The sequence below is a fragment of the Coptis chinensis genome, unplaced genomic scaffold, assembly GCF_015680905.1.
Source record: "Coptis chinensis isolate HL-2020 unplaced genomic scaffold, ASM1568090v1 utg136_pilon_pilon, whole genome shotgun sequence".
In the NCBI taxonomy this organism is placed as follows: Eukaryota; Viridiplantae; Streptophyta; class Magnoliopsida; order Ranunculales; family Ranunculaceae; genus Coptis; species Coptis chinensis.
The window spans coordinates 263070-287778 of record NW_028238102.1 but is presented as its reverse complement, the minus strand read 5'-3'; the positions used below and the strand labels follow the sequence as shown (position 1 = coordinate 287778).

At 38.7% G+C, this 24709-nt stretch overlaps 2 protein-coding genes, 1 long non-coding RNA gene and 2 pseudogenes across 6 annotated transcripts; 3 read left to right on the top strand and 2 right to left on the bottom strand.

The window, feature by feature from the left end:
• Positions 1-379: 379 nt before the first annotated feature.
• Positions 380-4151, bottom strand: LOC147474042 (cuscuta receptor 1-like). 2 transcript variants are annotated; one of them, XM_086586763.1, is made up of 5 exons: positions 3461-4151; positions 3132-3353; positions 2938-3003; positions 2693-2833; positions 380-2587 (listed from the first exon to the last, which is right to left on the bottom strand). In XM_086586763.1, exons 1-5 carry the CDS (start codon positions 3846-3848, stop codon positions 477-479), a joined length of 2928 nt encoding a protein of 975 aa, XP_086442889.1. In that variant the 5' UTR covers positions 3849-4151; the 3' UTR covers positions 380-476. The 2 variants fall into 2 exon arrangements, with proteins under 2 accessions (XP_086442889.1, XP_086442890.1); XM_086586764.1 differs by lacking the exon at positions 2938-3003.
• Positions 4152-7024: 2873 nt separating this feature from the next.
• LOC147474039 (peptidyl-prolyl cis-trans isomerase FKBP62-like) lies at positions 7025-22911 on the bottom strand (annotated as a pseudogene).
• On the top strand, positions 15126-15731 carry LOC147474041 (uncharacterized). Its single transcript, XR_015210176.1, has 3 exons — positions 15126-15155; positions 15265-15350; positions 15636-15731. It is a non-coding gene; the product is annotated as an uncharacterized LOC147474041 (long non-coding RNA).
• On the top strand, positions 16036-19230 carry LOC147474040 (endoribonuclease Dicer homolog 1-like; annotated as a pseudogene).
• LOC147474038 (small ribosomal subunit protein eS8-like) lies at positions 22900-24445 on the top strand. Of its 3 annotated transcripts, none has more exons than XM_086586691.1 (3): positions 22900-23039; positions 23443-24079; positions 24182-24445. In XM_086586691.1, exons 2-3 carry the CDS (start codon positions 23901-23903, stop codon positions 24264-24266), a joined length of 264 nt encoding a protein of 87 aa, XP_086442817.1. In that variant the 5' UTR covers positions 22900-23039; positions 23443-23900; the 3' UTR covers positions 24267-24445. The 3 variants fall into 3 exon arrangements, 2 of the variants coding, with proteins under 2 accessions (XP_086442817.1, XP_086442818.1); XM_086586692.1 differs by lacking the exon at positions 22900-23039 and adding an exon at positions 23194-23276 and having other exon boundaries at positions 23940-24079; XR_015210131.1 differs by lacking the exon at positions 22900-23039 and having other exon boundaries at positions 23328-23525; positions 23940-24079.
• The last annotated feature ends 264 nt before the right edge of the window (positions 24446-24709 follow it).

Sequence of the window (24709 nt, the reverse complement as noted above, 5' to 3'; positions counted from 1 at the left end):
GAAAACTATATATATTTTTTTTGGTCGAAAATTGAGGGTGAGCCAGGGCGTACCCTGGGCCCCCCTGGCTCCGCCACTCAGCATGAAGATGTGATAGCTTATTAGCTTTCATTACATACATTTATGTTATGTTTCTCTGTAAAATTTGAAGTGAACTGGGTGCGTGTCATAACCATTTATAGCAGTTGAAGTGAACTGAAGTAGACTTTTTTATCTTCGTGTGATGAATAGTAGTAGAAGTAGCAACATTAATTAGAAACAAAATGAGCTGAAGTAATCACCGCGTTGATCACTCCTTCAACCTTCAGCGCTCTTTGGTGTAATTATGTAGGTTGTGATGTTTAATGAACAAGCTGCATTGGTCATTCAAGCTATGCCATAAGAAAATACGAAAAATTGCATTCCCCTGATTAAATAATATATGTGACAACCGGTACTTGGAATGTCAAATTGCCAAGATGTTCAAATATATTGGATTACTTTGAACAAAATGGAAATATGAAGCCCAAACATGCATCAATGAAATTGAACCACAATCCACGCCAATTGGGGTTGACATAGAGAACAATTACAAATCCCAGCAAGTAGACGACGTAAGCAGCTGCAAAACTTGAAAGGAAGCTAATAGGATCAATCCCAAACTTCTCTGCGAGTCCAGCTTGTCTGAGTGTCGCTGAAATGACTGGATCTTTTGAGGTGTTGCATTGCTGTTGCAGAGGTGGTCCACAAAGAGACGGGTTGCCCTCGTAACTAGATACATTAAATGTGCTGAACTGCGCTTTATCTGGAACCCGACCAGATAAATTGTTGTAGGCCACAATGAAGACCTCCAATGTGTTTATACCAATAAGCTCTGATGGAATCTGTCCACTTAATTTGTTGTGAGAAAGATCCATGCTCTCTACTTGCTTTAGATCTGCCAAGCCTTTTGGAATTGATCCAGTCAACCGATTGTGCGACAAGTTCAGAGCACGGATTGCAACTAGAGCCCGTATTTCATGCGGTATGTCACCCGTGAATTCGTTGCATGACAAGTCCATTCCAGCCATGTAATTAAGAATGTCACCCCTATAAGAATCAGACCTACTTTTTGTCACGAAGCCGACTTCTTCTTGTTCTTGGTATTGAACAGGTATATCAAAAAAGTACTTGCTTCCATCAAAATGACTCGGGTAATACGTTTTTGCGCCATAAATAGTTGGCATTTTACCACCAAATGCATGTTCAACACTTCCCTTCTTTCCAAATGTGATGTTGCTGAAGCACGGAGGTATTGGTCCAATAAACGCGTTATGGGAGAGATCCAGTATAACTATCTTATTCAGCTGACAAAATTCATGGGGAATTGAACCACTCAAATGATTTCCTTTCAAAAGAATAATTCTCAGATAAGAAAGTAAGGCAAGCCAAGAGGGGATGCTACCAGATAAGTTGTTATGCTTAAGGTCTAATGTCTTTAAGTTTGGGCTTTTGAGTAATGCCTCTGGCATTAATCCTGTGAGATTATTTACTTGGAAATGCATATATTGCAAGGATGTCAAGTTCAGACAAGAAGGTATGGGACCTGAAAGGTAGTTTTGAGAAAGGTCTAAGAAAACCAAATGAACTAAGTTGCAGAACTCTAATGGAATGGGACCAACAAAGGAATTATTGCGCAGGACAAGTACCGTTAACTCTGTTAAATTACCTATCCAAGTAGGAATTTCACCCGATAAACGGTTTCGGCTTAGGTCCAATGTCATTAGTTGAGACGGATGAGACGGAGTAAGATTTGGGATATTTCCAGTGAATTGATTACCATTGAGACGTAGAATCTCCAACGAAGAAATGTTAAAAAGTGTAGGAGATATTTGACCATCTAGTCTATTATTTGATAGTATCAATACTGGTAAGAGACTACTCATGGCCAAACTCTCTGGTATTTCTCCTGAGAAGTTATTATTCGACAAATCTAAAATCCACAAGTCTTTTATGTTACCCAGTGAGCTAGGAATTCGACCTTCTAAGCTATTTTTAGACAAATTTAGAATCCACAGGCTTGGAAATATGTCACCGATATTTGTTGGAAGTTTCCCTTGAATTTTATTGTTAGAGATGTTAATCACGGTTAAGTTCACCATAGGACTAGATGGAAATAGAATATCACCATTAATTGAGTTGTTTTTTAAATTTAAAACTTCTAACATTGAATTATTTTCAAATAACCAGGTGGGGAACTTTCCACGTAAGTTGTTATGGGAGAGGTCTACTGTTCTCAAGTCATACTGGTTATGGAGAAAGTTTAGAAGGTCACTTGTTGACGTGTTAAGGTTACAGTTTGATAAACGGAGAACATTTAATTGATTTTTATGATTAGCCAATGACATGAAAGATAGGGAACTCTGATCAAACTGGTTTCGACTAAGTGAAATGTAGTCTAAAGATGTCAGGTTAGATGTAAGAGATGAAGGAATGTTTCCACTCAGTTGATTATCAGAGAAGTCTACCATTCTAAGAGACGTCAAATTATTGAGACATGGAGGAAGGATCCCTTCAAACTTGTTCATTCTAAGATCTAGTTCCTGGAGCCTCGTCAATTCACAAAATCCTATAAAGAATATATGAGAGATTATATTGTTAGTGCGGGTAACATAAACCATGTTATCCAAAAAGACAATTCAATGAAAGTGTCATTGACTTGACGGAGATTTACCTGATATGGAATCTTTGATATTCGATAGACGCAAGGATAAAACCTCCAGAGAATTCAAAGACAATATTGATGGAGGAATCCTCCCTGAGAAGTTGTTCCAACTCAAATCTAAGATCTTCAAATTGCTCATATTTCTCAAATCTAAAAAATTGATTCGAAAGGTTAGAACGCAATAAAGTAAAGAATTGTCAAATATTACATACTCTAAATGAAATTTTAGTTATGGAGATTTCTGAACCATTTACCAGGGAAGTCATATAGGTAATTGAAGGTTAAATCTAGGAATTCCAAGTTGTTCAAATTTGTTAACACTGTAGCAAAAATAATGAAACGCGTGAATTAATAATCAATTATAGATGCATCCGGCATCCCCCATTTCAGAAAGCTTATTCATGTGGCAGCAAAACAATAAGAATGAATCAAGTGTACGATCACATACCTTTGGTAAAGTCCGATAATGACCCTGCTAATCCATTACCACTAAGAAAAAGAGTATTAAGAGATTTGAGTTCGCTCAGAAACGGAACAGTGCTTTTGTCACTGTTGTTGGAAAAGAGCACTTTTGTTGGAATTGAAGGTGTAGTATTGCTCTTGTTGACGAATCGGTTAAATCCTAAATCCAAGACCTCCAGCTTTTTCAACTTGGACAATCTCTCAAGATCTACAAGTAGAGCATAGGGAAAGAAAAATGAATTGGTTGGAAATGGTTGGAAGTCTAAGGGCTACGTCGTTTGTTAAGTGTAAAAATGAGGAGTCGTAAGTATCTACCTTCAATTTCCCAATTAAGTAAATTGTCTGATAAGTCTAGATGTTGCAGCTCTTCAAAAGCAGTATATAAGGATACATCTAGAAATTGATTGTAATCTTCAATTTTTGTATTTTTAAGAGAGAGTTGGATAACTCTACCAGTAGTATTACTACACTCAACTCTTTCCCAAGTACAACAATCACTTGTTTTGTCATCAACCCAAGTGCAAAAAGGGGGGATAGGAGGATATCGATTATCTGTACGAACACAATCCGTATGATTCCATTTGGTTGAAGCTTTTATTTTACATAGAGCAACTCTTTCCTCTTCCAAACAACCCAAGCATCCATTGTAACGAAATATTGCAAAGAAAACAAACATACAAATAGTCCAAGGCCATGAATTCATTATTGTATGAAGGGAGAAAATAGGATTTAGCTAGCTTTTCTACGATAAGGAAGAGGGAGGGGATCGGGGGATATATATAGTTGACATCCAAATTCACATAAACCTTCAATCCAATGACTAAGAGAGAACCAGCCGTGGCAAATTCAAAAGTCAGATCTAAGAGAGAAATGTGAGATTAATTGCAATTTGATTTGGGCCGGTATTGAAATCTGGTAATACAAAAGTTATTGCAGTCTTCCATTGTTGGAGAGTATCAAGGATAGTGGGGACAACTTTAGGGAGCTGTTAATCGGAAATTCACCTTCTACTGTGAGTATGTATTTGTAACTCTTAAAAAGAGATGGACGAAGAGAAAATTAAAAGATAAAAAAAAGAAAGATGATATTATATACAGCCGGCTCCTAAAAAGACTTTAAATAAGTACCAAATTTAAAATAACACACAAATTCACTTACAAAATGATTTAAAACTTAATTTTTTGTGCATATGATCTACTAACTATAAAGAACATCTCTACAAAAATTCAACTCGTTTGATATCCTCTAACTTAGATAAAAATTGTTGTCCACTTTTGAAAAAATATCTAATGGTCTAGAAATGCCTAGTTTTTGTAATCATCTTTTGCCAATATTAAAAATTGTCAACCAAGTTGAATTTTTGTAGAAATATTATTTGTGATTTTGTAGGATTTAGTATTATTCTTATTTATTGGGCGTCTTATCTCTCCCCTGCGCCGTATGACTTCCATCCTAATTCCGTTAGTATTCCAAAATTACTCTTCAAAGAGTCGTTATTATATTTTGTCTTTTTCCTATTTACACTTGAAAAAAAATTATTGTTAAATATCCGTTATATCTTTGGTTCAAGGGTAATTTTGGTATTAGATGAAATACCAACGGAACTAGGATGGAAGTCAGACGGCGCTGGGGGTGGGGGGAATCGTGATGTTTACAAATATGGGAGATTTATTATAAATTGCTGACAAATGTAGGACGTTTAAACAAATTAACCCCTGAAACAAAGTATGGAGGAGAAAGAGGGAAAATAAGATGCCCAATAAATAAGAATAATACTAAATCCCAGGCACACTTTTTGTTTCATATTTATTTTTGTTCAATTTATTGTTAATCATGCAAATAAAACTCACTTTATTTAGTTTCCTATTAGAGATAAATCTCTTATTAGCAATGATTAATATGTATGGACACATGGCAATACATTATGTATTAGACCCACATGCCCACATACAAAACTCCCCACATCAGGGCCGGCCCTAAGCCTATATTGTCTAAGGCTTTGCATAGGGCCCCCAATATAAACAAAAAAAAGGCCCCGTGAAGTTCTTAAAAGCCCACTATAGTATTAGAAACCCAGACAAAAGCCCAATTTTTCAGACTTTGCATTGGGCTCTTTTCCTACCCCACATACTAAATTTTTCGTGACTATAAGTAATTGATAGACTCTGTTATGTTAGATGACTTGTCTTGACTCGACTATTGACTTGATATAAGATATTACTTGAGATTTTGAAGTCTTAGAACATATAATAGGTTATTAGGAGTTGAGACTATTCAAACTTGCCCTGCCCCATATACTAAAATTTTCGTGACTATAAGTGATTGCTAGACTCTGTTTTGTTAGATGACTTGTCTTGACTCTTGATATAAGATATGAGGACGTCTAGTATGTGCAGGGTGTATGGCTCATCAGGCCTAAAAAGACATAGATCCAGTACCTTGTGGAGCAATACACCCTCAATTTCTATGTATGAGTGGCCCGGATTCATCCTCACTTTCTCTCTCCTGCGCACACTAGATTTCCTCATAAGATATTACTTGAGACTTTGAAGTCATAGAGCGTATAATAGGTTATTAGGAGTTGAGACTATACAAACTTGACAATTGGTTAAAGTGATATTAAGAGGAAGGAAATAATAATTGAAAGGTGAATTATTGGATGTCAGATGCTATTGTCAACATCACGTCCAATTTTTTCAAGTCCCGTGGAATTTGCAATTGGATAACCCACTTAGCCCGGCCCATTATAGACCTTTTATTATTTGGTAACTGGCCCATTATTGACCTACTCTCCTCACCCAAAAACTAAAAGACATATTTCCCCCAAGTTACGTTGTCCACTAGCTGCCTTTTGTTCCGTTTTTAAGCATCAGCTGAAGCAAAATACACCACTTTGGGAGTTGAAGTTGGGGGGCACGTCGAATCGATGGTAATGGAAATACGTAATTAATGTATATATATATATATATATATATATATATATATATATATATATATATTATCAAATTCCATAATATAATGCTTCTATTATTCCTCACCTATATGACATCAAGTAAAATTGTAAGTATAATTTTGTGGACGGCTATAGCTATGCATGTATATTAGACCAACTTTTGTTAGTAGTGCCACACTGCCACTTAGAGAGATTTTAGTTTAACATTGTATAACTCCGGCTATGATGCTCATCATATATCGCAGTCACTGATCACACTTGAGAGAATTCATGACAATACAATGCATCATTCCTATACTTTTATAGGCATAGCTTATACCGCAACACTAGAAGTTGAATCGTGTGTCTTCCTTAAAATGGTATTTTGGCTAGGCTTCAACTGCATTGAATTCGTTTGATCAGAAGGTTAGTAACAACATACCTGAAATAAGAAATGCACAAAATAAATGGAAAGAAAAAATCTCACCTCTTAACTACAAGAGTGAAATCATCCACGGACAGTCGAATCCCAATTTATAGCATCATTCCACCAAGAGCAGGCGCTACATGTCTTTAGATACTCTGTCATTAGTCGTCAAGAGTATATAATGTTTTATTTTGTTGAATCCGTCTGTTTGCATGAATTAGGAGTTTTTAGGTTGTGTTCGTGTTTGATTGAGTTGCTACACTTTTCACAAACCAGGAGAGGCATTGTTTCCACTTGGTTTGTATATATATACTTGTAAGCTGTATGTGCGTACTGAAAGAATGTGCTTGCAACTGTACTTGAAACTCTCTCGGATAGGAATATTGGAATCCAAATCAGTATAGAAATCAGCAATTCACCGAGGAAATATTATTTAGGAAAGTTTGAAGGAGCTATATTTTACCGTCGTTTCTTTTGCAGCATATGTTTTGGTTTCAATCGGTCGACATTATACCATGGACTATGGAAGATTCTGTGCAGTTAACAAGATTTAATTCAACACCCAATGCAAACACTCCACACTACCATCTTCGGGGCCATTGCCGAGTGGTAATCTATCAACAGAAAGAACCAAAGGGAAGATGAAATAAGATGACACAATAACGCCACACCTGCCAAAAATCTGGGGAATTAGGCCCGCTTCTGATTACTCTGAAGTGTGCATATATTTGGTATGCAGATTAGTTTCAATGCCAACTAAGCAATTTCCCTGAAGGTACAAGCATTCGAATGTAACTGTGATCCCTCAAAAATCTTGGGCAACCCATCGAAAATGTTCCACATGATTTGGGTCTTGCGCACTCAATCGGTTAAGCTAAAGAAAACGCAAAACCATTTTTTTTTTTTGTAGTCAGAATTTTGAGGTATCACCTTAGTCATTCTTCCTCAATAATCAAGATCTTCCATCTAACGGGATTCATCATGGCACAAATTTCACATCTGAGCATTGCATTGCATGCAGTACATAAAACCCTAACAAATGACATCCGGTTTCAAAGGGAAAAACCAAGCGTAAGACGCTAAATTTCAAGACTCAGCCCCTTGCGAGGGGAGCAAGTAAAGCGAAGGAAAATATGAATTACCCATTCATGAATAATCATAAATACATAATGAGAAAATATCCTTTTAATCAATAATCGAAATATGTGACATAAATATCCTTTTATCAATAATCGAATAGTTTTACAAAGACTCTAAACTCCGCACCGTAACCCTACCAACCGCAAAGATTAAGAAATATTGCAACTCTAACTACTAAGACGTCAAACGTAAGGCATCCAATGAACTCAACACGCTTGTCCATCACACCTCACCTGCCAACGCTTGAGCTCTGCTGCCTATGTAAACTTAAACCTCTTTGCGGATAGATAATATTTGTCGATAGAACAATCAACTTAAACCAAAGAAAAGTAGCCCTCACAATTTTTCATTGAAGGTCAAAAACTTACATTAGTATCAAGTGTTTCTAATTTGCTCATCTTGGCAAATATGTTGCCATAAAACCGAAGCCCTTATTGTACTCCTTCATTTTTTTTCCTTCAAGACTTTATACTCAAGCTTTACGTCCCTGTTTCAACAAAGATTCCACCCCAACATACATTCAGTCAATAGACAATGGACATCAATGAATTAGCGGTACAATGAAAAAGGCATAATACATACCGTTGTTGGGATCAATTTCCGACGCCTTCTTAATATCAATCTCAAAGAAGGTCCAAATCAGCCACCGGATGTAAGTTTGGGCTCGCCTATAGAGTGCCTTGACATTCGTACTCTCAAGTTCTAGTACCTACAATATTATTAATGGAACATTAATCCTCGTGCCCCTTGCTTTGATGCGATTTGAGTTGTAGGTATAAGTTGGTCCGCTAGCTACCTTTGTGCAAAGCTTCTCTACTGTTTGTAGTCCTTTTTTCTTCCGGCTTGCAAGTCGCATTGTTCGATTGCGCCTTACCTTCGTAACCTTGGACTGTTTCTTTTCCTCTTCACCGGTTGGTGTCATATTCAATAAATTTACCGGCCTACCGACAAGGAGACTTTTAAGTCGATGCAATAACACAAAATCATATCTAAAATGATTTGCTCCTACTAAAAACTATCTTGCCTTTCATATCTTTTTGAAGCCTTGCCATACTTTCCAGGCTTTGAATGCTACATTTCCTTCCTCTTTTTCTTCCTACCAAAGCAGCCTTCAATTTTTCTCGTGTGTTCATGTCCCATGATTCTCTCTCCTAATGATAGAAAAGGACAATTTTAAACTCACTCATACCAAGCACAATGCAAGAGCGCGACAAAGAGAAATCTCATCAAGATACCTTGACAAAGGATTCAAGCTCAACTTCATAGTATAATACTCTATAATGTTGAATTGGGGAACAATAGATTCTTGCTTGGATTCGGATGAACCGAAACCATATTCCGGAGCAATAGTCAACTCTACAACCTCCCCTTTCTTCATTGTCATGACAGCTTTATCAAGTCCATCAACAACTTGCTCGCAAAATGTAAAGACTACACTTCAAGATCGGTTTAATATTGTTAACAAAGAAAGCATGCAAAGTCCACCGACATGAAAAATTACCTTCATCCGTCTTGAACTCAAATAGCTCATCATCGTCCATGCCCCTTCTTCGAAATACGGTTCCATCTTGCAACTTCCCAATAAAATTCATCGGTCGGACAAATGAGATAACATTATTATGCACACTACAACGCATCCCATTCCACTAAGAACTCCTACAATTTATTACAATAACAAAATCGAATTAATACTCCTTATTATCCATTTGTTCCTTCCATTTGGACGCTCAAAATTCACCTTTAGCCACTCTTCCTTCATTTGGACGCCATAACCTTCTCCTTCCTTGGCGATCTTCTTTATAACCTTCTTGTCATTAGTCACTTTAGTCACGGTCTTCCACAAAACCAATTCAAGAGTTATATGAAGTGTGGCACTTGGTGGCACAAATTCAAAGACTGTGAGGTCGGTCGACCCATCTCTCCAAAGCCATCCGAAAAGTACGTAAATGCAATGTAAGTGACAGGTTCCACAATCTGCACAATTCAGTGATTTCCACTTCAAGAAAAACTTACATTGTGGCTTCACCGTTAGGGAGAACATTTTCTCCCTTCTTCATTGTCTTTTATTGCTTTTGATAGTCTTTGCGAAATAACCCGGTTGCAAAGGCGGAACAAAGCGGTCTCCGTAGAGAAGTCGAACAAAGATAAGCAACTAGCATTCACCCTAAAGTAAGGTACAAAACTCCCACCATCACCAACGGTAAACTCCACCCCTTCAGATTTAGAAACCAGCGTACCATCCTCAAGCCGAAGCTTCATATTTAACTGCGGAATGGACAAAAGGAAGGGTAAAATAACCACACAATTCCATCTCACTAAAATCAACTAAATGATGCAATATGCAGGTCAATAACACACCAAGCACTTCATCGAGGTACTTTGGATTCTCCCACTTCTCTCCCACGGTAAAAAAATTCCTCCATCCTTGCAAATGTCCTTGACACTAGACCGAAAGCAGCTCAACATCAAACTGAAGTGTCGCATTGTGAGGAATTGTTGGAGAGGAGCCAGATTCACCATAAGCCAACTCAGGGGGGATTGTAAATAAAGAGTTTCCACCTGTTGTGAATAAAAAACTGCGGAAACAACGTTACCCACAACAAACGGATCAATCCAACACAAGGATCGATCCTTCTCAATAGACAAGACTTCAACACCCTTCAAGTCAATCTCCCAACACTTCTCAATATCAAATAACAAGCATATAAAGTAAAACAATTAATGTAAAAGAAGAACAAACCACAAGACGAGATATATCGTGGTTCGGCAATTTGCCTACGTTCACACTGCGAGTTTCAAGCTTTACTAGATGTCCGGAGTAACAGATTACAAGTCTCTCAATTCACTCACAAAGAATGAACACTCAACTCACAAAGAATTGCTCTCTTGTAATCTCTCTCTTTTTTGGTTTTGGAAAAAGTTAGATTTTCCAAAACCTTGATTTTGTTTTTTATACCAAAAACAAATTTCATGCGTTACTTAATGAGGCCTACTGAAAAAGCGATCTTTGAAGCAGTCGCTCCCTCTCCGCGCGGTGGTGGCTCTTGTCTCCGTGCTCTTGGCATGGTCGCTCTTTTTAAGCGCCAGGTGGCGCTTTGACTCCAGCTCTTGGCGCAGTGTGTTTCGCTCTTGGGCGCCAGTCGCTCTGACGCGTGAAATAGAAAAAAACGTCCATTTTTCTCTACATTCTCCACCTCGGTGAGGTTTTAACACATAAAATCAAGCCGAACACATCCAGTAGGAACACATCCAAAGAAGGAAGACTTCGCAGATCAACTACCCCCGGCGGCTATGCCCACACAGGGCTCTTTCAAACATGTAGGATTTGGAGCAAGTCCAAATAGTGTTGGAACTTAACTCCGATGACAACTTTCATCAGCATATCAGCAGGATTGTCATGGGTGTCCACTTTCTCAAGTGCTACATCACCATCCTCAACGACATCCCGTATAAAGTGATAACGGACATCAATATGCTTGGTCCGAGCATGATGAACTTGGTTCTTCGTCAAATGAATAACACTCTGACTATCACAATACAAAGCAACACTATTCTGCTCAATACCCATATCATCTAGAAGACCTCAAAGTCATAGTGCCTCTTTCACTGCCTCTGCCACTGCCATATACTCTACCTCAGTAGTAGATAGAGCAACTGTAGCCTGTAGCATAGACCTCCAACTAACCGGTGCACCATGCATCATAAACACATAACCGTGAGTCGATCGCCGCCTATCTAGATCACCGCGATAATCGGAATCCACAAACCCACCGACATAACAAGTGCCTCCACCATAAGCTAATCTCACATCCAAGGTACCGCTTCAAGTACCTTAGTACCCATTTCATCGCCTCCCCAATGTCGCTTCCCGTGATTTGCCATATACCGCTACAACACTAATCGCCTCAGGAAATGTCCGGGCGTGTACACCATAGCATACATCAAACTACCCACGGCACTTGCATAAGGAACATTAGTCATATGTTTTGTTCCTCCACCAACTAGGAGAGAACTTAGCCGAAAGCCTAAAATGCCCAAACTAAAGGTGTAGAAACCGACTTTGCATTCTCCATACCAAATCGAAAATTACTTTCACGAAGGTATTTCTTCTCGAGATACAACTATCCGTCGCTTCTTCCTATCTCTCAAATCTCCATGCCCGTTATCTTCTTGGCTCCACCTAAGTCTTTCATCTCAAACTCGTAGCTAAGTTGAGATTTCAACTTGTCTATCTCCACCATGCTTTTGGAAGCAATAAGCATGTCATCCACATAAAGCAGGAGATAGATGAAGTCATTACCACGAAGCCTTCTAAAGTAGACCACACAACATCATACTTTACTTCCGGGTGTACTCATGTTGCATCATGAATGTGTCAAAGCGCTTGTACCATTGCCTGGGCGATTGCTTTAACCCATACAGTGACCGATTCAATTTGCATACATGATCTTCTTTCTCAGCAACAACAAACCCTTCAGGTTGTCTCATATAGATCTCTTCCTCTAGGTCCCCATGCAAGAAAGCAGTTTTCACATCAAGTTGCTCTAACTCCAAGTCGAAGTGAGCAACTAAACTCAATAACACACGAATGGAAGTATGTTTGACCACCGGGGAAAATACCTCATTGTAGTTGACTCCTTCTTTCTGTGAGAAACCCTTTGCTACTACTCTTGCCTTGTACCCAGTACTGTCGGACTCAGGAAAGACCTCTTTCTTTCTGAACACCCATTTACTGTCGATAGTCCTTTTGCCCTTTGGCAATAAAACTAGGTCCCATGTGTGATTTTTATCAAGAGACTCCATCTCTTGTTGCATAGCAACCAACCAATCTCAGAATGAGCATCTCTAACGCTTCCTTGAAACTATCTGGCTCATCATCTTCGATATTCAGTGCATATGCCACTAAATCCACCTGACCATAGTGTTTCACCGGCTTCTCGTGCCCATACTTGTGCACTTCTTTAACTTGTCTCTTTGGCTGTAGGTCACCAATACAAGTTGCGGATGCTCTTGCTCTTCTTCTTGTTGCTGTGTGGTTCCATGATTTGGTACCTCATCATAAACCAACCAGTCATCTGCTGCATCAGACAACTCAAGCTCAGTGGCTTGAACTTCTATAAACTCACCATTCTGCCCAGATCTTTCCGGCTTACTGAAAGATAACACGTAAGTCTCATCAAACGTAACATATCTGCTGACCAGGAACTTGTGGTCTTCTAGACACCACAATCTGTCACTACAAGAAAAATGGGCTTTAGCCACGAATGACCCGGAGCATTAGCCACGGACCAAAGCTGTAGAATTATTAGCCACGGTCACCAGCTGTTGACATAGTTATAGTTGCCGTAGCAGGGCGCGACACTATTTTGCAACCTTTTGCGACGGTAACAGCGCGTGGGTGTTCCCACGGCTTCGACCATTGGATCAGATCTTGGCACAGTATGTTTTCACCCACGATTATCTTTCCTCGGTATAGATCCAACATTGCTCCAAAGTTTTGGGAGCGGAGCACCAAAATTTCCCTCCCACAAAAATTAGATACCACAGAGAAGTTGGAACTAATCTCACCACCTCTAGCTTCCACCGCCTTTGTAGCAAAAAAAAAAAATAAATACTTCCACCGCCTCTCTCACCATCTCTCTCATCTTCTTCCCTTCATCACTATTATCGGTTCTCTCGCGATCTCTCTCATCAAACACCAAAGTAAAGCTTAAAGGTATATTTTTTAAGTTTTTAGTTTATTAAAAGTTGCGTTTTTTTTGTTTTGGATGGAAATTGAGTAATTGGTGTTCATTTTATTGCTGTTACACACAAAGGACGTCTAACTATACACAAAATCAAACTCTTGGTCTTCATTGCCTTCAACTTTCTCTTCAAACTATCTGTAATCAAAACTCCTTTTTTCCATCTCAACTTACATACAATTTTCACTTTGGAATTAAGTGCGTTGTACGTACCACCAACAAACTGATTGAAGTTGTAGTTTGATATTTGACGTACGTTAGATTAAAGTTAGTATTTTTTTTAAGTTGGGCTTTTAAGTTAGACTAAATGTCCACTGATTTCAGCAGATGTTGAGGATAGTTCTGCAACATCTTCATTTCACAGTTATAATAAATCATATATACTTAGAAACTCTCAAAGTGTGGAAATAGGAATGGCTGAACATGGGGCAATATGGAGTGGAATAAGATCAGTAGTAAATATTGCATTCTTGTTTCTTGCAGCTGCTTTTCTTGTTTCAGCTGAAAGAAGAAGTTTGAAACATTTTGAGGATTCAAAACAAGTCATTGAGAAGAAGGATTATTTTCTCAACGTTGTAAATTTCTTATGGCGTTCGGATCAGACTGGTTATCAACATGTTTGGCCAGTAAGTGTTTTTTTACTAGTTTATTATATTTTTTTTGCTTGTGTTGAGTAAATGTTAAATAAAATTTGACTCTACAGGAGTTGACATTTAGTTAGAAGATTGTGGTTGGTTCGATAGTTGGATTTTGTGGGGCAGCGTTTGGGAGTGTAGGAGGAGTTGGTGGTGGTGGGATTTTGTTCCTATGCTTACTCTTATTATTGGGTTTGATCCGAAATCTTCAACCACGATTTCTAAATGTAAGTGATCTTATTAGTCATACCATTTGTTTGTTGCAACTGCTAAATAAGTCATAGTGTTTGTTTTTGACTTATTTAGATTTTATGATTAATTGGTAGTGGCAATAGTTAGTCATTTCGATAGATCAGTGTTTTTTTGGAGCTGATACATAAGTTGCGAAATCTCTAGGTAGAATTCCTTCGTCGGGGTTCTATCTTTGACGAGTTCCTATTAACTCATTGACTTTCATGGTTGCGTTGGAGCACATTTACCCGACTTGACCCAGTTCTCGAGTGATTGACTATAACATTTGATTGCATTTTTTGAACTTGGGAATTAGGATATGATTCAAGTTATAACAATGAATAAACTTTTTATTTCCCCTTTGGAAAACTCATGTCGTTAATTGTTACAGTAGACCTACGTAACTTATGGATTCTGTTTGTTCAGGTATGATCATGGGTGCAGCCGGCTCAACTGTATATTACAATCTTAAGCTAAGGCATCCAACACTTGAATTGCTGATTATTGACTATAACTTGGCATTGCTCTTCCAACCAATGCTTATGCTTGGGATCAGTATAGGAGTTGCTTTTAATGTGGTTTTTGCTGATTGGATGGTCACGCGGTTCTCCTCGATTATCCTTTTCAGAGGTAAGAAATTTCTTGATTTGCTTTTCTCCTTGCCATTTTCTGGAGTTGGAAAGCATCCTTTAGTTATTTAGTGATTCTGCAGGCACATCAACTAAGGCATTCTTTAAGGGTGTAGAGACATGGAAAAAAGAAACTATTTTAAAGAAGGTAATTCGAACCTTCATTCATCTACTGTGGAGTTCTAATCCATTTTAAACCAATTCTTTCCTCCCACTGAATTAGTTGTTTCTTCCTTGATTTCAGGAAGCTACTAAACGATTGGAGTCAAATGGTACGTCAGTATGCTTTCTTCGAAGTATCAGATAGCATCAAGATTTCATACTGTCACTTCGTTTCTTGTACTTCAACTTGATAGTTAGCATCCCTTCCTGTTTAATAAGGTAACGAAGAAGTAGAATACAAGGCCTTACCTGGTGGCCCAAGCAACGGTACTCACAAGGAGACAAATACTAATGGAGATCAAGAGGTCAGTATATGCTACTATTGTGTGACTCTGTTTAAGCAGCCTAGGTTAACTTCAGATGCTTTTCTAGGTTCAGTGCACATCCAATATCTATATTTTCTGGGTTTGGGAGAATAGATCACCCTATCACCATCTCAAGATGTTCTCGTCAGTTCAGTGCACATCCAGGAAATAAAATTGTTGACCCTTCGTAAAAACCAACTTGTTGTTCATAAAATAAATCAATAAATGATTGCAGTTACGTGTTTACTTATGTTTGCTAGACTTAATGTGAGGGTCTAATTGCAGGTCTCAAGTGCTACAACAACTTTTGCCATGACGTTCTCTTCATCGATGTCAGTGGTGGAATACTACCTTCTAAAATGTTTTCCAGTTCCCTATGGTACGAAATTCATTATTTTCTTTTGTCATTTTATATTTATTATATCTCAGTATATCGTGTAGACGACCGTAAAGGCTCGTCGAAAGGCGCCGAGAAGCGCCGCCCTTGTGCACGCCGACGCCGAGGGAGGTAGGCATGGGCATACCCTAGTATTTACATAAAAGAGGAAATAGAGTTAAGGTTAGTAACGAACTTATGCTTTCAGAAATTTCTAATCGGCCTTATGGCGAACTTCCTTATATTTATGGTTGCGTATATGTGTTTTGTCTTATCTGGTTAATCTCTTTACTGTCAGGTAATTGAGATATGTGTGGAGCTTATGGTTCTGTGGTTCTGTCTCCAACAGGTGTTTCTAGCCAAGAGGATTGTGCTATAAAGATTCAAAATCTTGAAAGTAAATTAGATTCTATTGTTTGTACAACAAAAGATCGTAAAGAGCTGGAGAAGCATATTCCAACGCCTTCTGAAGTTGTGGTTGAATATGACAAAGCAGCTAGTTTGTGGTCCCCCCGCATCTAAGCAGTTAAAACAAATGGAAAAGGAAGTTGAAGAAGTTTGCGCACAATTGAGTTCTAGAAGAAGTAAATGGCAATTTATGGGGGCTAGAGATGCCGGATCTAAAGAAGAGCTACGCCTTGTTTATGGTGTTTCGAAAGAACGAAAGTGATGGAGCTGCTAATCTAATTCAAAAACTGAGCCATAAACTATGCTTTAAGTGGAACCGGGTCGATGCAATGCGCTTATCGGGTATCCTAAGGACACTTGATTCTTTATTGTTAAATGTCTCGGTTATGAACTATTCTAAGAGTGATTTATCATCGTGTGTGTGTGTGTGTGTGCTAGGTTGCACACTCATTTTTAACAACCTTACAAAACGATGAAAGGGCAAACTACCAGCTTGATGCCAAGTTTCGGGAATCATACTTAAAGAAAGTTGTATCTTTACTACAATGCCCGGTTATGCGAGGGAGCCGTCTCGGTAAAGGCGTGAATCATATAGAAGTGGAGAATGGCATTGATCAAAGGGATGGTGTTGTTGATGAGATTGAGGAGGGCGAAGCTACGGCGACAAATAATGTGAGGCTTGCTTGCCGGTCCTTATTTATATTTACTAATATAGTTTGTATTGGTTATGGTGCATGCTCCAGTTCAATCTGGTAATGACACAAGTCCATGTTATTCATTTCTCAAATCGTCCTGCAAATTGTATATTGTCCAGAATTGAAAAAATAAGTTTGTAATTGGTGTTTAACTGCATTATAAGATTACTTGATGAACCAAATTTGAAAACAAGATTTTGTCTACTAGTAATTAAGTTATGGGGTGTTGTTTGTTGATGCTTGATGCAACTTTTAGTGTTGTTTCTCCCCTTCCATTTTGTTGTAGTGTTGATTTGATTTACGTTATCATAGTGAATAGTGAGGATATTCTAGTGATACATATAATCACGAGGTATAAAAGGCTTGTGAATCATGTATAGTTTACACTCAACTAATTAATGATTTGCCAGAATGTTTTTACTAATTGCTTTGCACTAAGCAGCGTTACAATCAAAGAATCTCACTTGGTAGCTGTTCTCATGTCTCGACTTAAACATTATTAGATCGTTATTCCCCTAATATGTATAATTTTCATGGGTGATTTGATCTTTTTTGTTCTTCATATTTTGACATGCTTTTGCTTTACATAGTTGTTTCTGGTGGAGAGCATGTGGATGTGGTAATAGGAGCAGCTGTAGCTTATGGAAAGGTGACCCCGAAAGTGCAGTCATTGATAAAAATACTTCTCAAGTATCAACAAATGGAAGATTTCCGTGCAATTGTCTTTGTGGAGAGTAGTTCTTGCTCACTCGGTTCTTCGAAGGTAAAAATTTTCACTTCTAACTTGTGAAATTTCACCGGTTCTAATTTATTATTCTTGTTTCCTTGGAATCCTCCCCGCTACAAGTTTTCATACCACGCATTTATTTACGTCTATTAAGCGTGTTTTGCGGAGCTTCCGTCTTTGAATTTCATCAAGTGTGCGAGTTTAATTGGACACAACAATAGTCAGGAAATGCTGGCATCCCAAATGCAGGACTCATTAGCCAAATTTCACGATGGACGCGTGAGTTTTAGAAGCAGTGGATTCCTTAATTTTGTAATAAAATACTACTTTTGTTCTTCCATTACTAAAGGGATTTTCCCTCTTTCGCCATTGTGGGGATTACAGGTGACTTTTACTTGTAGCTACGAATGTTGCGAAGAAGAAGGCACGGATATCGTGCAATGCAATGTTGTCATTCGTTTTGACCTTGCAAAGACTGTCTTGGTCTATATATAGTCCAGAGCCGTGCAAGGATGCCGGGTCTGATTACATATTGATGGTTGAGAGGTATTATCATGTATCCAATCGTTACTAGCACTTACTTGTTAACTTTCCATTTATGCTACAGAGTTATTCGCCTATAGTTTTGAAGTAAATGTCGGTCCCCGAATGCCACATTATGATGGAGTTGAGGTTGAAATCAGGCCCGCTTGTCGTATTGGTCGGTGATAAGTGATACATGGAAAGGGTTGACGCGTTCAAAGACCTCATTGTAGGTTGACGCTCGTTATGTTGAGAAGATGTTTGCATTGTCTTAGGTCCATATGTACCTTGTCTTTGTTATGTACATGAGTTACTTGACCGACCGTCTCTCACTCGTGCACGGGGGCGGGGTGGAAAGGCAATTGTTATGTCCACCTCAACTTTAGTTAGTTTCTCTATTATTGTTTGTTGTACTTCACGCCTCTTAAAGGCAATGAAGTTTTCTTAAAAAAAATGAAAAATAAAATAAAAAGAGTAATTGACCGACCGTTCTTTTCATGTTATTTCCAGAGGAAAGTTGTCCGATGAAACCTTTCTACAAAATGCACGAATAGTGAGTCAACTTTAAGACAGGAAGCAATAGTAAGAACCCGACCTTAGCCATCTTAAAGGTACTTCAAGGCTAACTTCGTGGATACAACACCGGGTTCGATGTACCGGTGAAGTCAACTGGGGCAACTGTAAGCTTAAATTCTGCAGTGGGTCTCCTCCACTTTTATTGTTCTCAACCGCCTAGTGACAGTGTGCTTTCAATTTCGTAATAGTGAATACAAATCTTTGTTTTAGAGCTTAGATTGATGACTATCGAACTTGCTTGTTGTAACTCTATTTTTCTGCATCCCTTACAAGGTATTCTATCCTTCGTCCCGAGTTTATTATGGAAAGACATGAAAAGCAAGGGGTTCCACAGAATACTCATGTAAGCTTCAACTCCCTTACAACGCACCATTCAAAAGCTTGTGGGTCCCTGTATGCGGTTCAATCGCCTAGCACAACAGGCATGTTGATATGGTGTCAAATCTAATCAATTTGTTTTAGAGATCTTCGTAATATCTGAAAAAGTATCACCCTTTATATGTGTTCATTGTGTAGGCCATCTGTTTGGCTGCTTGCAAGAAGCTTCATGAGATGGGAGCATTTACTGACATATAAAGGTTGATATAAAGTTGTACGGAGAAACATGCGCGAGGTGAACTAAGGCATTATTATTTGTACGGGGTGATGAAATATATTGAAAAATATTTGGAAATTCATATTATATTGAGCTTGTGGTAATAAATGCTATAGACTTTTTTTTTTTTTTTTTTTACTTGTATGAATATTTATCTCTTTATCTATTATTCGGCAAAGGAATTTTGATTGGGAATGTGGCTTTTTTGTAATATTGTTATTAGGATGGATGGATAAAACTAGTATATATATATATATATATATATATTTTTTTTTTTTAATTCTAAAACGTTTCAGCCACGGCCAATGTCCGTAGATAACGCAAAAAGATGTGTGTGGCAGATGTACTTTTACCACGGATTATACCACAACTTTTATCTCTCACAAAAATAATTGCAACGGATTATGCCACGGTTATTATCTATGGCACTTGCCACGGCTTATGCCACGGTCGAGAGTTGTGGTAGTTGCTACAGCTATTCCCACGATCATTATCTATGGCACTTGCGACGGCGTTTGCCACGGTCATTCGCAGTGGCAAGTTCCTACGGCTTGAGCTGTTGCGTGGACCGTCGCAATTACCCACGGTCATTCGCTGTAGCTAACATTTTTCCGATAGGTCAAAACCCCACGGACTTGCGACAGCCGATAGCCGTGGCTAAAGACCTTTACCCACAGTTTTGGTCCGTGGCTAAAAGTCAGCTTTCTTATAGTGTGTATCCCTTTACCCCATTTGCGAAGCCTAAGAATATGGCTTTCTTAGCTCTAGGATCTAGCTTGCTCTCCCTCACATGGTAGTAAGCAGTCGATCCAAACACTCGCAAAATACTATAATCACCGGGTTACGACCACACCTCATAAGGTGTCTTGCAATCTATAAATTTGGGCGGTGACCTATTATCACGGGTAACACGCCATGGACACTTTGCATCTGCCCAATACTCTTTGCCTAGACTGGCATTAGACAACAAACATCTCGCTCTTTCAAGCAAGGTTCTATTCATCCTCTCTGCCATTCCATTCTGCTGAGGCGTGCCCCTGACTGTCTAGTGTCTGGCAATTCCATGTTGCACACAAAACTCTTGGAAGGGCCGATAGGTATATTCTGTACCATTGTCAGACCGTAGTGTCTTTACCTTCCTATCTGTGCGATTCTCAACCCTTGCCTTCCACTTCTTAAATGTCTCAAACATTTCATCTTTCGTTTTCATCATATACACCCACACATAGCGGGTATGATCATCAATGAATGAGACATAATAGCAGTTACCTCCCTTTGAAGCCACTCTAGAGGGTCCCCAAACATCCGTATGCACATAGTCAAGGATGCCTGTGGTCGTGTGCTTGCTTGACTTGAACTTGACTCTACATTTGCTTCCCATAGGCGCTTGATGCTCCACGAAACCCATACTTGGCTTCTTCAAGTCTTTCAAGAACCCTCGCTTGCCTGACTCGGATAAACCCTTTTCACTCATATGCCCTAGTCGCGTATGCCACATCTTAGTGCATTAAGAATCATCACTACATGCACCCACCGCTATATCGCCTATCAACGTACTACCCATCAAAGTATATAAGGTTAAAGTGTCTTTGACCTTCATAATCAAGTAAAGAGCCAATCGACAATCTTTAGAACTCCACGCTTCGCCCACAAACTTGTGGCCTTTGGAATCCAAGGTACCAAGAGAAATAAGATTTTTCTTTAGCTCATGAACATGCCTCACATCAGTTAAAGTCCTCACTATACCATCATGCATCTTAACCCGTATAGTTCCAATTCCTACCATCTTACAAGCAACGTCATTACCCATCAAAACGGAACCACCATTAATGCTCTCATAAGAAGTAAACCACTTTCTATTCGGGCACATATGGTAGGAACATCCGGAATCAAGAATCCACCTTTCGGCCATATAGTCTTGTGTGGACACCAGGAGACTCAACTTCGTCCCCCCGTGAGCCCCAAGCATAACTTGCCTCAATTTTTGCCTTACCTTTCTTCTTACCATCTCTCTTGTTCTCTTTCTTCGGGTGAGGACAATTACTTGCGTAATGTCCCTTTTCATCACAATTGTAGCACTTCACATGTGTCAAAGGCTTCTTTGACTTGGACCTAGACTTCTCATTGCTTGTAGAAGCCTTTTCATACGACCTTCCTCTTGCCACTAGCCCCTGACCTGCATCAATGCTATTCTCTACACGTGTCTTTTTCATCAACTCATAAGAAAGAAGTACACTCTGAACTTCGTCAAGATCGACGTCTTCTCTGTTCATAAATGAGTCATTAGATGCTCATAGCTTTCTGGCAAGGAGAATATTAAACATGTAAACGATCCTCATCATCCATCTTCATACCAACATTCAAATAATCCGCTAGGCGTCGTGAACTCACTAACGTGCTCTTGCATCGTTGAACCATCGACCATCATGTATCGATAAAGACGCTTCTTAAGGTACATCTTGTTCGTCATGCTCTTGGTCATATACATAGACTCTAGTTTGAGCCAAATACCGGCAGCAGTATTTTCTCCCATCACACTATACATGACCTCATTGACAAGACATAACCGGATTGCTGAACAAGCCTGAAGATCGAACTCTTCCCAATCATCACTACTCATACTCGCCGCCTTAGATTTAATCCCCTTTAAAGCCTTGTGCAAACCTTGTTGGATGAGGATGTCCTTTACTTGGACTTGCCAAATCCCAAAGTTATTCTTCCCATTAAACTTCTCTACTTCAAACCTTGCGTTTGACATTTTGGGAGCCATCTTTCAAGTTACACACAATATCCCAAAAAAAAAACAGTTTCACCTCGGAATTTAATCGAAGACCTTGTCTACACAAATTTCGAGCACTAAACTCAAAATCCTAGGTCGTATACCTACGCTCTGATACCAATTGTTGTGAATAAAAAACTGCGAAAACAACGTTTACCCACAACAAACGGATCAATCCAACACAAGGATCGATCCTTCTCCGATGTCTCAAGACTTCAACACCACTCCAAGTCAATCTCCCAACACTTCCGATATCAAATAACAAGCATATAAAGTAAAACAATTAATGTAAAAGAAGAACAAACCACAAGGCGAGATATATATCGTGGTTCGACAATTTTGCCCTCGTCCACACTACGAGTTCCAAGCTTTACTAGATGTGCGAGTAGCAGTTACAAGTCTCTCATTCACTCACAAAGAATGAACACTCAACTCACAAAGAATTGCTCTCTTGTAATCTCTCTTTTCTTGGTTTTGGAAAAAGTTAGATTTTTCAAAACCTTGATTTTGTTTTTTATACCAAAAACAAATTTCGATTCTTGTAATGAGGCCCACTTAAAAACATCTTGGAGTGCGGGTCGCCCCTCTCGGCGCAAGTGGCTCTTGTCTCCAGGCTCTTGGTAGGCGGTCGCGCTCTCTTTAAAGCGCAGGTGGCTCTTGACTCGAGCTCTTGGTAGCGGTGCTTCGCTCTTGAAGCGGAGGTCGCTCTGAACGTGAAATAGAAAAAAACATCCCTTTTTCTCTACACCACCCTTCTTCATGGTCTTGACTCTTGATACCCTGGTCCCATCCCTTGATCACTTGCCCTGCCATGGATACCACAAGAATCATCAATTATAGGGGAAGTGTAATTACAGCTAGGATTCTGATACTTGGAAGGTTCAAGATCATAATTCCAATCAACAAAATTCATAATGCGATATACACAACAAAGACTAGCAAGCAACAAAAGATCAACCTTCCACTGTATTTTCACAATGAAACAAAAGAACAATGCACATCTTTACTTAGGTAGAAACTTCAAATCCATTTCAAAATCAACAATTTTCTTCCATAGGCAAGGAATATCACAGACCAGTACTAGATATATATATGTTTGTTTGCATGATAAAAAGTTGTTCTCAAACATATTTATCTACAGTCGCCATGGAAAATATAACACAAATGACCACTGAAGGTTATGTTAAAATATTCGAACGATTCGGACACCAGAGCGTCTCACATTTGTAAGACTGGATGTCTAAACCAGTAAGTAACGAAGGCTATAAACGAGCAATTAAACAGTTATATGATGAGTCCCAAATAGAATTGGTAAAAGAGTCCAGCTATTCAATCTTGCCTCATTCTTGGTGTGTTCAAACTCAGTTCGTGTTAAAATATGAGCTGATCCTACACATATTCTAAGGCTCCTCAGAAAACTAACAGGGCTTGAAGACAACTAGGTTTTAATTCACTACAATTCTACAGTGGTGAACTGACTGAATTACTCGGGATAAAGTATTGATTTTTATACATTGTAGCTGTCGAATCTTTGCAGTACTTCTGTTTGAAATTTAGCAATGTCTGATCTTTTGTCAACTTGTGCATGCAATCTAGTTTTTCTCAGAATCTTTTGGGGCAAATAACCAGTAGAGAGAATGATGAGTGTTTGAGGAGTTGTCGATTTTTTTGTCTGATTTTATAAAATATTTTCAAATTGCAAGATTTGTTGGTGTCGATGTCTTCATATTTGAGCTCTCTAATTGTGACCTTAAATTAGGAATGATTTTACATTTATATTACTGGTATTCGAACCTTCACACTTCGTACATGTTGGTTATGATTGATTCATGAATGTTCCTCTTTCAGATACTATTTTAGTATAATCATGGTATGGTTGCTAATTGTGTTTCTTATTTAAACGCTCGGGAGGGTGAGGCTGCTGTAGAAGAAGTTAAGATGAGTCAGCATGTGCTTAGGAAACTGGATTCTCACATCGAAGAGCAGTTTGGTGGTGGCAGGCTGCTGGCCTGTATCTCTTCCCGCCCTGGTCAGTGTGGCAGAACTGATGGGTGAGTAGTACAACGTACTAGCTTTCATGTGTTTTATTGTATCAATTGCTTTTCTCTCTTGTTTAAATAGATTAATATCTTAATAAATTTTCTTTTGTGTAGATACATCTTGGAGGGAAAGGAGCTTGAGTTCTACATGAAAAAGCTCCAGAGGAAGAAGGGCAAGGGCAGTGCTGGTGCTGCATAAGCAGAGAATTATTTTTTTTGTTATCATTTAATTTCCTATGAGATTTCAGCAACTTAATGTTTAGACAATGGTTTTGTTTTTCTTTTGCGTAGTGGATATTATGGTTGATACAGAATCATTCTATGGATATTTTCAACATTCTGCTTCTGATTTAATTGCTAATTTTGTGTACTCTTGAATTTAAGTTGTGAATGTGTTTACATGGTTTAGTTTATCTGTGGTGGCACTGATACTTTCATGTGAATTATGTTATGTGGAATTGTGGATCAAGTTATACAGACTACACTACCCATTGTGGTATACGTCAGCAGTTATGAAATTATCTTATGAGGGCATTATCTTATAATCGTCATTGTACAATTGATCAGATAATTCTGTAGTTCTGTAAAGGATTTGGCTTTACTTTTACAAGGGAGATGTGGCTGAGAAATGCAGGGCGCTAG